The sequence below is a fragment of the Marasmius oreades genome, chromosome 3, assembly GCF_018924745.1.
Source record: "Marasmius oreades isolate 03SP1 chromosome 3, whole genome shotgun sequence".
Lineage (NCBI taxonomy): Eukaryota > Fungi > Basidiomycota > Agaricomycetes > Agaricales > Marasmiaceae > Marasmius > Marasmius oreades.
Window position 1 is genome coordinate 3,068,451 of NC_057325.1, and position 11,768 is coordinate 3,080,218.

At 48.6% G+C, this 11,768-nt stretch overlaps 5 protein-coding genes across 6 annotated transcripts; 3 read left to right on the forward strand and 2 right to left on the reverse strand.

The window, feature by feature from the left end:
• Window positions 1–251: 251 nt before the first annotated feature.
• E1B28_006337 (uncharacterized protein) lies at window positions 252–1,628 on the reverse strand. 2 transcript variants are annotated; one of them, XM_043150991.1, is made up of 5 exons: window positions 1,389–1,628; window positions 1,111–1,333; window positions 784–1,056; window positions 458–727; window positions 252–370 (listed from the first exon to the last, which is right to left on the reverse strand). In XM_043150991.1, the coding sequence occupies exons 2-5, from the start codon at window positions 1,126–1,128 to the stop codon at window positions 332–334; spliced, it is 600 nt and encodes a 199-aa protein (XP_043012082.1). In that variant the 5' UTR covers window positions 1,129–1,333; window positions 1,389–1,628; the 3' UTR covers window positions 252–331. The 2 variants fall into 2 exon arrangements, with proteins under 2 accessions (XP_043012082.1, XP_043012081.1); XM_043150990.1 differs by having other exon boundaries at window positions 252–727; window positions 784–1,333.
• Window positions 1,629–1,636: 8 nt separating this feature from the next.
• E1B28_006338 (uncharacterized protein) lies at window positions 1,637–3,087 on the forward strand (the record flags this gene model as incomplete). The annotated part of the gene is made up of 7 exons (XM_043150992.1): window positions 1,637–1,817; window positions 1,868–2,140; window positions 2,193–2,253; window positions 2,321–2,514; window positions 2,572–2,651; window positions 2,712–2,883; window positions 2,943–3,087. The coding sequence occupies exons 2-7, from the start codon at window positions 1,932–1,934 to the stop codon at window positions 3,085–3,087; spliced, it is 861 nt and encodes a 286-aa protein (XP_043012083.1). The 5' UTR covers window positions 1,637–1,817; window positions 1,868–1,931.
• A 227-nt stretch (window positions 3,088–3,314) lies between these two features.
• Window positions 3,315–9,289, reverse strand: E1B28_006339 (uncharacterized protein; the record flags this gene model as incomplete). Its single annotated transcript, XM_043150994.1, has 10 exons — window positions 3,315–3,446; window positions 3,506–5,222; window positions 5,276–6,690; window positions 6,740–6,898; window positions 6,955–7,292; window positions 7,355–7,587; window positions 7,640–7,699; window positions 7,754–8,653; window positions 8,709–8,806; window positions 8,858–9,289. 8 exons carry the CDS (start codon window positions 9,287–9,289, stop codon window positions 5,374–5,376), a joined length of 3,537 nt encoding a protein of 1,178 aa, XP_043012084.1. The 3' UTR covers window positions 3,315–3,446; window positions 3,506–5,222; window positions 5,276–5,373.
• On the forward strand, window positions 4,182–5,233 carry E1B28_006340 (uncharacterized protein; the record flags this gene model as incomplete). The annotated part of the gene is made up of 2 exons (XM_043150993.1): window positions 4,182–4,217; window positions 4,277–5,233. 2 exons carry the CDS (start codon window positions 4,182–4,184, stop codon window positions 5,231–5,233), a joined length of 993 nt encoding a protein of 330 aa, XP_043012085.1.
• Window positions 9,290–9,372: 83 nt separating the features above from the next.
• Window positions 9,373–11,697, forward strand: E1B28_006341 (uncharacterized protein). Its single transcript, XM_043150995.1, has 12 exons — window positions 9,373–9,583; window positions 9,667–9,729; window positions 9,795–9,985; window positions 10,042–10,108; window positions 10,154–10,226; window positions 10,283–10,382; window positions 10,435–10,678; window positions 10,732–10,745; window positions 10,806–10,826; window positions 10,878–10,979; window positions 11,036–11,262; window positions 11,319–11,697. Exons 1-12 carry the CDS (start codon window positions 9,472–9,474, stop codon window positions 11,536–11,538), a joined length of 1,434 nt encoding a protein of 477 aa, XP_043012086.1. The 5' UTR covers window positions 9,373–9,471; the 3' UTR covers window positions 11,539–11,697.
• Window positions 11,698–11,768: the final 71 nt, after the last annotated feature.

Here is an 11,768-nt window from a genome sequence, read left to right on the forward strand (position 1 = left end):
ACGGGTCCAGTTGGATATAATCTGACTCAGCCGACTTTTTCTCGGCAGAAGATGACCGGATGGCCAAGTTAATGCTAAGCTGCATGCTCCTGATGTCGTGTTTGTGTCGCTGTGAAAAGTGGCGAGTTGTGACGCGTGACATGTGACAACCCGCGATTAGGTGCAGAAAGTTGTCTCCGATGTGAAATGTGCAAGAGGTAATCGGAAGCTTCACCACCATCGGCCGGGTGACACCTGTGCCTGCGAGGTGTTTCGGACTTGATAAATTAATGCACGTTCGACGGACGAAAACGACAATTCACAACTGGTCTGTATCGCGGTCAAACTCAAACTAATTTACTCGAAGATCAGGTAAGGAAACGTTTGTCCACTGATCACGGTTTATGAAGATATAAGTAGACAGGTTCGTGCATCATCATGTCAGTACTGGGTTGGGCATTCCAATAAGCTGCCAGACCTGGTTTCCCTGCTTGCCAGCTTCCATCACCGTGTTGGGTTGTCCTGCACTCACAAACCAAACCCTGAGCTTGGGTTCATCGTTCTGAACTTGGTACAAGGCCGACAGAGCCCTGCTACGAGGACCAACAACTACAAATTGCTCGGAGGTGATGCAGTCGGTGCAGCTGGTACCGCCACGGACGCCGCTGGGGTTTGTTGTCGAGATGGAGGTTTGTTGGTAGATATATTCGCTGAGAGTGTAGGTTGGGGAAAGGAAGAACAAGTGCCACTAACGGAGAGGGAAAACATCAGTTTGAGGTCAATAAAAGATATAAACGAACAGACTTCAGTCAAATTAGGTGTAGCCACGGCAGCAAGGGGAGTGCCATAGAGCACCTCGTTGGCGGGAACGATCCGGTTGTCACAAGTGGTGCGTCCATTCGTCCAGTGACCAGAAACACAGGTTTGCCAAATGGAACCATCCGCTCTCTGGTAAAACATCCTAGAATCAGCATTGGAACCCTGAATGCCTGCGATGTCCGCTAGAGGTGCTACATTGTAAGCCAAGGGTTGAGGGGCGAGCCCGGCATAAACACCCCTAGCAATCAAGGAGAAAACCTGAAACAGAAGATTGATCAGTGTCGTTCCTTCATGAAGTGCCCGGAGGTATACCAAAAGAACTTTGAACATCGTTGGTCGTTGGAACTCTAGGACTGATGATACATGCAGCTTTTATACCACCTTGGATTATCACAGCCCTTGCCTTGCGTTGTCCAAAAACTCATCGGTTCCACCCAAGAACACCGTCAGATCCACGGTTGTCCGTTCGGCTCTTGGTTTGGCTTTGAACTAGAATGATCCATCAACTACCATGACTGAAAGAAGGTTCCTGTACCTTTTCGATGAGGAGGTTCAAAATCCATTGCAGACTGGGTCACGCATCAACGTACAACTCGATAGCCTGTGGCCCTGGGTCTTCCTAGGTCCGAAAGATGATAGCGCTGAGGAAGAAGATGTGGATGTTCCGAACTGCGCTAGGTTCATGAAAAGTAGCGATGACTTCTTCGGCCTTTTGAGGTGGAGGCCTATCTAGTCCAAGCTTACTCGGCAGTTGCGTGAAAGGCTGTCACCAGACGTGGGAGTACATAACTGGTTATGTATGTGTATGTCATCTGCCGGCTCACACACGGTGTGGAAGCCTCTTCGTACCTCCATGGCTGAATACTCACATCTCTCTATCGTAGACCCCGAATTTGCCGAGGCAATAGCAAAGCTACCAGCCTTGAACCTACTTGGAACAGACATCGCGACCGCCCGCGAAGCTTCTCGTTCACGCGTACCACTAATCCAAGCTGCCCTTCGAGATACTTTACCGCCAGGTTAATTTCATTCTCAGTCCTTGTCGCACGTGAACTCATTTTTGTTCTAGAATCGGAATACAAGATTACTGATCGTCAAATCGATGTGGAAGACGGTGTCCAAACCCTCGCTAGATGCATTGTGCCAACGCTCAAAACTGGCGAAGATGGCAAATTCCCTGTCCTTTTCTGGTTCCATGGCGGAGGTGCGTTCACTCCTCACGAACGAGTTTAGGCGTGGATGATCCATTAGGGTGGGCATTTGGGGACGTCCATGGGGACGATTACACCTTGAGGCGACTCGCAGTCGACTACCGACTGGCAGTTATCAATTACGAATACAGGTGTGTTATAGAATCTGATACAGTTGCCAAAGGTCACCTAGCTCTACTGCAGACTGGCTCCTGAACATCCTTTCCCGACTGCCCCGGACGATTGTTTCAAGGCCTTTAAATATGTAAGTTGAATAAACCTAGTCACGATACTCGTAGCTCTGGAGGATTCACATATTTCGCAACTGATAGTTCGCCGCAAATCCTGATTTGTTGTCCGCCGATTTCTCGAAGGGACTCATCGTCGGAGGCAGTTCAGCAGGCGCAAACCTTGCAGCCGTACTCGTTCATCTTGTCCGCGATGACCCGCACTTGAAGGATACACCGATTACGGGACAATTACTCGTAATCCCTGCTCTTGTTCACCCCAAAGCCTATCCTGAAAAGTTCAGTCACTTCGCGACACTGCAGTTTATCATTTATTGACTTGAAAAGTGACCTAGGTTTAAGTCGTCACTTCTATCAATGGAACAAAACAAAGACGCACCCATTCTTCCCAAGGCTATGATAGAGACCTTTTATAGTGAGTAGCCACTAGCTAGCTACCGGTTGACAAGCCTGAAACCTATACCCTCTTCACCAGACTGGTACAAGGCCGTCCCAACCGATCCCAAAACATCTCCGCTCCTCTATCCTTCTCATGAAGGTCTGCCCCCGGCTTATTTCCAGATCTGTGGTCTCGATCCGTTACGAGACGAAGGTTTACTGTATGAAAAGATTTTAAAGCAAGTCGGGGTTCGAACCAAGCTAGAAGTGTGAGTCGTCGCGCACGTTCTTGTTTTTCTGGCTGTAGCTGACAGACTGTCCGGACCAGATATCCTGGCGTTCCACATGGTTTCCTCTCAGTGGCACGAGACATTACACTCGGGAAAAAGTATTTGAATGATTTCAGACTTGGAGTGGAGTGGCTTCTCAGAGAGGGCCTCTCAAAGCAAAGTTTCCTCGCTGCGCGTGGCTGATAAGTGTATGTACAAACAAACGAAACATTTAGGCAATTCAACGCTTTTCTGAGCAGCTCCTGGTCATCAACTCCAAATCAACTCGGTCTAGAAAACTCGACGGTTCTTTCAATTCGAACGCACCTTCTATCACTGTGAAGCAAGAATATTGTTTCCTTGCCGACACGTACGTCGACCCTCTGGCCGGTCGCAAACATAGCCTAGTGAAGATCTCATCTTACTATGCATCGCGCCCGAAGAGATTAAGTCGAAGTCGAGCATGGGACGAAGACTACAAATGGATCGTCAGGTTGTCGCGGAATAAGATGGTAATTTGTGAACTGTTAATACGTCAATCATTACCTCGACTAGGCCCTAACCTATATCCGTCCACTGCTTACAGTTGTCAGTAGTAGATTGGCCAAGTAGAATTTGTTACCTTGCAGTGATGGTCGCATTTTGCGGTGCAAAGTGACAGCGCTTTGCAGAGCATAGCTGGCAAATTTTGATGCTCTGATCACTTGCAAGTTATCCGGACGCGCCTACGGTACAGTGTACACAAAAATGGCTTAGTCTCATTCAAGCTTCAGACCAAGTCGACCGGGCATATGTTAGTATATGACAATATGTCCATGCCAAGGTATGGTATGTCTTAGAGGGGCTGACTGGCCAGGTAGTTAGTGTACGGCGTTGGGCGAATTTTCGGAGTGTCATGCGCCGGCGTAAGTACATGTCGTAGGCACGTCGTTAGCGTGCAGTCCAACGAAGGATTTGAATCCATGGACCCTAATAATAAATTACTTTTGATTTTGTCGCTTTGTTTCAAGAGTGCGAGGTCAGTGGGTCCGAGAATTGAGTCGGTATGTTTCGCAAAGCGCTGTAGGACCACGGTGTCCGACCATCCCGAGGTAGCTGGTGGAGACCGTGATGACGATGGTGGATGATACTGCGTATCTACTGCTATCCTCGGATATTCCTCATGGGGCCTGGGCGATCTTCGGACGGATGCAGTGCAGTTCCGTTGTAGCAACCAGGTATGTCGCTACCATGGTGAGGAGACTCCATTGGAGTGTGGGGAGAGTACATATACTGCACCATCTTTCCGCTGGCCCATCATGGCAGTCGACTCAGAACACCCAGTGAAGTTTCCTGTAGGTTCGATCAACTCAGTCTATGCCCCGGGAGCACTGACATTGATTTTTTACCGGAGAAGCGATTAACGCCTCTCAAATATGGTTCAGCTCGTGTCATATATGATGCAGACGTCCAGCACGAAGGCATATTCGAGTCAAAACGTCGCGCGAACACCGTTGAACTACGTGAGTCGACGCTCTGTGGTACTCTCCCTGGGACTATCCAACCTTTCCTTATTACAGCGACGTTATTCCCTCGAAAACCAGGTCGTCTCAACCTTGATGCCGCCAAGACGGACAGGAAGTGGCGTCCGAACACCGACCGACTGCAAGCGCGGCGTGGTCGCACCGCAAATCTCGCCGAAGCTGTTGGCTCCGTTCGAATACCCAACATTTCAGTCCCGTGTTTTCAGGTCGTACGCAGCTTCGTGAAGAGTGCCAGAACTCCAGGCTCTGCAGGTAGTGCCAAAGGAAAGGAACCGTACTTCGAAATCCTCACTCCAGCTGCCTTTGACTTGACTTTCGAGAAGACTGTGGAATCTGACGATGGGGACAGCGACGCCACGAGCGGTGCTATTACTCTGGAAGACGACTCCACGTCCTTAGGTGAATCGTTGAATCTCCCTCCCAGTCCCGATGAATTCTCGTTCCCTGAGGAACGGCTTCCCAATCCCCACTCCACGGCGAACTCTCCTATATCACTCATGGAAGGATCCCTTCGAGATTCTTTTCATGATACTGAATCCTCATCTGCTGCACGGCCAGTTGAGCATTTGAGCACCGACGCGACAATTACAGCACACACAACTCGGGCCCCAGTCCCAAAGCCTCCTTTGCGACTAGGACCACCCGCTCAGTCTCCACCTGTTTCCACCAACGCTCCTCTGAGAAAGGTCCCACGCCCACTCCCGACCCCACCCATCGCCCCAAGTCGTTACGATTCTTCACGTACAGTGATGCCGAAAGCCTTACCCCCAGAGCGTGGGCTCCCACCGCTTCCAAGTCGTCGAGGGCACACACAACCTGTTAATTGAACTTTGAGTCAGTTCATGCAAAACGATAGAGATACAACCCACCTGCGTGCAAGCCTAAAGCAAGGTGTACCAGGTATCGAATATTTATACTATAACTTATCCTCTACAACAATGTGCTTCATATCTGTACAACCAACCTCTTATCGAATGGAAAGTTTCCCCCCAAAACGTTTCTTAGCAATCGCATCCATCTGAGTTTTGACGGTCTTGAAAGCGTTCCACCAAGCTTCGCCCACTTTTCCTCTCCTCAAATAATCTGGATTTTCATCTTCTTCGTCGTAACCAAGCTCGAAAGGAGCCCAATATCGCTTCAGTAAGATAACCCACCATTTCATCACGGCTAATGCTCTTGTCATTCCCTCGTCGGTCGCTTCTAAGCTTTTCACTAGCCACTTGCCGAAAAAGGCGACGTCACGGTCATTAGGCGGCCAATTCCTGTGTCTATCAACCCACTCTTCGATGACACATTGTATATCATCAGTTTCGTGAAAGTATAATTTCTCCCCCTTCTGCGGTCCTTGCTGTTTGAGTGTCGGGGGCTGAACGTGGTTCGCTTTCGGCGGAGGTTGGATGAAAACTTCCCCGGGATCAAGCTTGCGCGGTTTGAGAACAATCCGTTGTGTAGCTTTCTGTGGTATTGTACCCAAAGTCTTGAGTAATCGTGCAGCCGTGATCTGTTCCCGCTGAACATTACGCGGTAACATAGCAAAAACTTCCGGATCGATATCCAAATTTCGAAGTTCATGATCAGGAACTTTCCAAGCTGCCAGACTAGGACGTTTCATGAAGATATTCTTCTTATTGGGTGACCACGAAGCGCCTCTGCCACGAGGGGCAAGTTGTCGGGTAATACGTTTCACATTAAGTGTACTTTGGTTGGCTTTGCGTGGAAACGGAAATGAAGGTCCTGGTAGAGGTTTGGCAGGGAACAGACCTCCAGGGACAGCAGGAACAGATAATCTTCCAGATCGTGGGAGGGGGAGGGGGAAAGGAGACTCCGAACGTCGCTTGTATTCGCCTTCCAATTCCTTCCGGATATCGTCTGGCAACGTATGGAAGACGTCCATGTCAACCTGAGAAAACGGAGGAATTTCAGATATGACGGACATCTCCCGTTCTTGCCGAGACGTCTCTGGAAGAGAGGCCTCACGTTTTGATGGTCCAGCAACAGATTCCACCTGTATCGGGTTCGGCTCTGCTCCAGAAACCGGACCTGTTGACATCATCTGGAACGGCAGTCGGGCTTGACCTAGCTCCGCTGGCCTATCACCAGAAGATGATTCCAGCTTCTGAATCTGTATTCCAATACCGCGCAGCTCTTTGGGATCGAAATTGAAGGTCTTGAGCATTCGCCAGGCATGTTCTCCTACGAACTTGGGTTCGGCGGTAGCACGACCACTCGAGTCAGTCAGAGGCATTTGCTTATTGAATACCTCACATGCCCCATGCCCCAGAAACTGGATGGAAGGAATAAGTATACAGATCCTCGACGAGTCAAAGTCATACCTTAGGTGGTTCAACTGGGGCACTTGGGTCTCGTTTCATGATCTTGAGCGTGATTGACTTTCCTAGCATTTGGATTTCATTTAGTCGCCGACTGACTTCCGACGCCATTCGATGAATAAACGCTTCTGCTTGTTCACTCGACTCAAATCGGATTCCATACTAGGAAGACGTTCAGAACGGATGAGGAGGGACAAGATGCAGATGACTGAACTCACATTGATGTCGCAAGAAACTGACTTTCTTGCCTTATCATTTTCCAACTTTCTCTCATCGATTCCGCGAATTGCGTTGTATAACGTTTCTCCGGTAGTTTTACCCAACGCGTCACAAAGGACACCCTTGCTTTTCAGTGCCAGCTCCCCGAGTTTAGTGACACCCAGCTTATCGAGGGCCTTCTGTTTCGCCGAGTAACCGAAACCATGTAAATCAGAGATATCCAACGGATGGAGTACTTCATCCATATCCTTAGGTAAGAGATGGTAGGATCCAGCGGGTTTGGCAAACTTCGTAGCAATACGTGCTAGCGAAATATTGTGGGCAATACCGATGCTTACTGTGGACAGAAGTTAGAGGGTGTGAGGCGCAAAGAACGACCGAAAGCGGGAAAGCCTTTACCGTCACACCCTGTCGCCTTCTTCACTTGTTCTCTAATAGAATCCGCGTAGTCCTTCGCAGGATCAGCCGCTGGGACCCTCGAAGAGAACGGATCGAAGTCCGCTTTGGCTCTGGCTCGAAGTCGTTCGACAGTGCTAGTGACATCGATCAAGGCTTCATCGACAGAAACTGCCTGGAGATCATCGGCGTGACTCATCAGGATTGTGTAGAATTTCAGCGAAATTTGCTTATATCTGAAACTTGATTAACCATTGAGGAGCACCGACAATAAATATCTGTGCTTACAGTTCAAATTCGTACGGCATTGTAGTAACGTTAGGACACAGCTTTCTCGCTTGCTGGAGACTAGAAAAATGGACCCGTCATGTGTGGAAGGTGAAGCAAGAGGGCGAAAACTACCTCATTCCATTCTTGATTCCGAATTTTCTGGCTTCGTAGCTAGCGGATGCAATCTCGCTTGTACTAGAAGTTCCACCTTGAGAACCCTGTGAGTGGCATACCACGACGGGTTTGCCTTTGAGAGTAGGCCGACTAACTAGTCCGGCAGAGACGAAGAAACTGTCAAAGTCACAGTGCATGATGACACGTTCTTCTCCTACGGAAGTCGCCTTCCCCTTTCCCTTGTCTTTCCCCCCTTTACTGGGGGAACGAAGCACAAGTTCAGCGCCTCGCATGCTAACTCCAGTATAGTCGTGGTTATTGAATTCTTCGGCGGAGAATTTCCCTGGAGTCCTGCAGACATCCTCTTCACTCGCAAGGTCACCGAATCCATCGCCTCGTTCGGCCCTTTCTTGTGCTTCTTTCAAGAGGGATTTAAGTTCAGATTTCCAGGTTGAGAGGTGATGCAAACGAGAGTTTCTGTAATATCCTTCGATAAAATCTGGTGCAGCAGAGGTGTGGGAATTACGCCATTCTGCATTTTTCATAACACGCCGTGCATTTGGGTTCGATTTGTCTGCTGCATAATGGGGAACGTGGGCGCCCACTTTGGAGAATTTCGGATCCGTGGTGTAATTAGGGATTTGACTAGCAGAATTTGCGTCTTCAGGATCACCGTTTTTTTTCGTCACGACGGCAAGCGTTGGAGATTGGGAAGTAAATTCTTGAGGAAGTGTTTGTTGTAAAGACTGCTTGCCTTGAGCACTTTCTGAGCGTTGATTGGGACGAAACTTGAACTCTGTCCATGGGAGAAGGACGCCTTGTATCGTGCTCTGGACAAGCCATTCTGGTCGCACAATTTTCATGTTCTTATATTCGCGTACTTTAGCAGGTGTTATGGAGGATGTAACGATATGAGTTCTAAGGAAGTCTCATCAATGACCAAGTAGCAGGAGTAACGATCTAGTACACTCACACAAGGCTTTTCTTATCCAGGTAAGCATGAAACACCCCGCCATGACGTACAATGAGAGACCGGAGTTCTTGAATAGATGGCGTCGTCCATCCAGTAACCTAGCATAGGGTGCATCAGTGGGAAATGAGCTAGTAGAGCGAATTACACACAAAGATGGCAACTCCTTTAAAGATCTGAGGTACTGTTTTTGTTTGTTCCTCTACATTTTCAACATTTTGAATCTGTAGCTTAGCTCTCTTCCTACGTGCATACTCTCCAAAGCCATCGAAATGTGCTTCTCCGTAAATATCTGCTGGGTGAAGAACCTGGTCGTCACTTGAGTCGTCGATCTGGACATGCTGTCTCTTCAAGGAATGTCGACCTTCATTTAATCCAGACCCACGAGAGCTCGATTCAGGTTCCGAGAGAACATGTTGCCGAGATCGAGTGCTAGGACGTAATGGTGATGTTTTGTGCGAGTCGGTTGAGCTTTGGGATATATCTCCGGGGAATCGAGTACTCTTCAGAGCAGCAAGGAAACTAGAGTCTTGGGACGAGAAATAATCGGAATCACAGTTAGAAGAAGGCGCAGGGGGCGCCATGAGAGATCATGGTTGTTGGGGATCGGGTAAAACTGGACGTCCTAGGGAGTCATTTGCGGTCGTCCGGGACACGCTCCGGTGGCTGTGCAGTGTGCACCCTGCTTGCATTCATGTTCTTTTGACACTACGAGATTACACGAGTCAACGAGTCATTAAGTCTACTCACAGGAGACTACTACGAGATGCAAGGTTCAGAACCTGTAATCACAGTTCACGATATTGCTCTCGCCGCAAGCTCCTCAGAGGAAACTCAATCCTTGACTCTCGACCAAGCCTTGGGTCAATCGGCTAAAGGTGAGCATGACTAGAGCTCATCCCTGCTGAAAATTTCCTTGGTATATTCATGTAAAGCTCAACTGCCCACTTGTGCTGTACAGACGATAGAAGGTTATTGCGGATGCTGGGCTTCTCATTCTTTATATTCGGGTTGGTCAACAACGGTGCGTACGTACCCCTTTGTCCCCGATATGCACTCGGTCCTGACGACGTTGGCTATATATCTCAGTTTTGTATGTGATTATCCTCTCAGCAGCCTTGGACTTGGTACCACCTGCTACCCCGAAGGGTATCATTGCTTTCTGTAATATCGCACCAGCCTTGATTGCAAAAATTGGATGGCCCTATCTCTTGAAAGGTCGTATACGATACGTGAAACGCCTTGTCGGGTGCTGTGCTCTCAGCTCTATTGGAATGCTCGTGAATACTTCCGTACCCGCGGCTTCGATTGAAATTACTGACCTGGCCAAAAAAAGGTCGTTGCGGGTTTCGACTCACTTTACGCGCGGCTGTTAGGAATATGTTTTGCTTCTTTCGCCTCCGGTGAGAACAACCTGTTCGCTTGAGAACCGTCTAAAACCTTGCTAGGTCTCGGCGAATTGACTTTCCTTCAGTTATCTACCACGTACGTGCCCTCAGCGATAGCTGGCCGCAGCATTGGGTGGGTTTTTCTTTTCAATCGCTTACTTGGATTTCGGAATGACTGTAACTCTTAAGGTACTTTGCATCTGGTACCGGTGCTGCTGGGCTCGTCGGAGCCTTTCTTTGGTGGGAAGTTCGTGGCTTGGGTGTGCGTGTCGGAGTTGGGTTGTCCTCGGTATCGTACTTCAGACCCGTCAAACGATTCACGCTTATCTCCGATGAACTAGGTGCTTCCGCTCATTATACCCCTTACATACTTCCTCCTCCTTCCTCCAAATAGCGCGTTTCTATATACTTCGTTGCCCACGGATGAAGATGTCTCATCTAGTTTGCCCTACACACCTCTCGCGACCACGACAGACGAAGACGATCCCGACGAAGTAAGACTGGGCAAGGCAACTTCGACTTTATCGCCGAGTGACAAATGGCGCTTGGTGAAGCCCCTATTGGCAAAATATATGTTACCACTGTGTATGTCTAAGGTTGTTGTTCCGATTTATACTGACACCTTCTGCCTTCTCCAGTTTGCGTTTATCTCGTGAGTTTTATCTAACCTGTGACATGAAGACTTGAATATCCCTCAATTCATCGACTTTAGTTTGAATATACTATCAACCAAGTAGGTCGACCTCTACACGATATTGAATAATCAATTCACGACTTCTCCTAGGGAATAGCGCCGACGTTATTGTACCCAGTTCCCCCAGCTGACAAGTATTGGTTTCTGAGCAAAATCATTCATTCTGTGCGGGATTACTACCCACTATGGCAGGCACGTACCATGTTTCAAATCCCCGGTGTATTCATTTAACCATTCCTTCCCTCCAGCTTGTATACCAAACTACAGTATTCCTTTCCCGCTCTTCCATCTCCTTTGGTTTCCCTCCTCTACGGGAGGGACTTCTCCCTCTTCCGGCCATTGTACAAGGCTTCATATTATCATTACTGGTATTCGAGTCTGCCATTGGATTTGCCGCTGACGAGTTTGAGGCCACGAATATCGCGATTGTGTTTGCACTGATAAGCTGCGAGGGAATCTGTGGGGGGTTGGCGTAGTGAGCAACGTCCAGTTTTCTACCCTCTGGCGCATTGACGACGTTCTTCCTCTTAGTGTTAACACCTTTTACCAAATTAATCAAGAACATCCCGACCCTAGGTCTGACGCACATGATGCAGAGAGTATCAAGCAGGAAAGAGAGTTCAAGATCGGGTCGATAGGATTCGCAGATTCATTCGGGATCTTGATGGCCTCTTTGGTAGCTGTTCCCACCGAGCTTACTCTATGTAAAGCGCAGGTCAATCGGGGAAAGCTACTGTGCAAGGGCCTGTGACCGGATTTCAAGTCCTTTCCACGAATTTACCCTACTGCAAGATAATGCTTGTACGCTCTTGCCAGTATATCTGTACTTTATAGAGTATAATTAGTAGAGAGTATTTGCTGTCTACCCATCAAAGTTATTCAAAAATCAGTCCTAGATTTGCCTGTTGCGTGCGTATGGACAGGTTCTGAGGTTGACAAATAACTGTCTGCAGCTTGCCGCCCACGCTCGAGCTCGTAGCC

What these genes read in the sequence shown, in the direction of transcription:
- E1B28_006337 (XM_043150990.1), bottom strand. Translation starts at nt 1,128, where the DNA reads ATGTTCAAAGTTCTTTTGGTATACCTCCGGGCACTTCATGAAGGAACG. An exon ending in CTACACCTAATTTGACTGAA is followed by an intron (nt 728 to 783) that starts GTCTGTTCGTTT and finishes CCTCTCCGTTAG; the next exon opens with TGGCACTTGTTCTTCCTTTC.
- E1B28_006341 (XM_043150995.1), top strand. Translation starts at nt 9,472, where the DNA reads ATGCAAGGTTCAGAACCTGTAATCACAGTTCACGATATTGCTCTCGCC. An exon ending in TTTTGCTTCTTTCGCCTCCG is followed by an intron (nt 10,109 to 10,153) that starts GTGAGAACAACC and finishes AAACCTTGCTAG; the next exon opens with GTCTCGGCGAATTGACTTTC. An exon ending in ATTACTACCCACTATGGCAG is followed by an intron (nt 10,980 to 11,035) that starts GCACGTACCATG and finishes CCTTCCCTCCAG; the next exon opens with CTTGTATACCAAACTACAGT.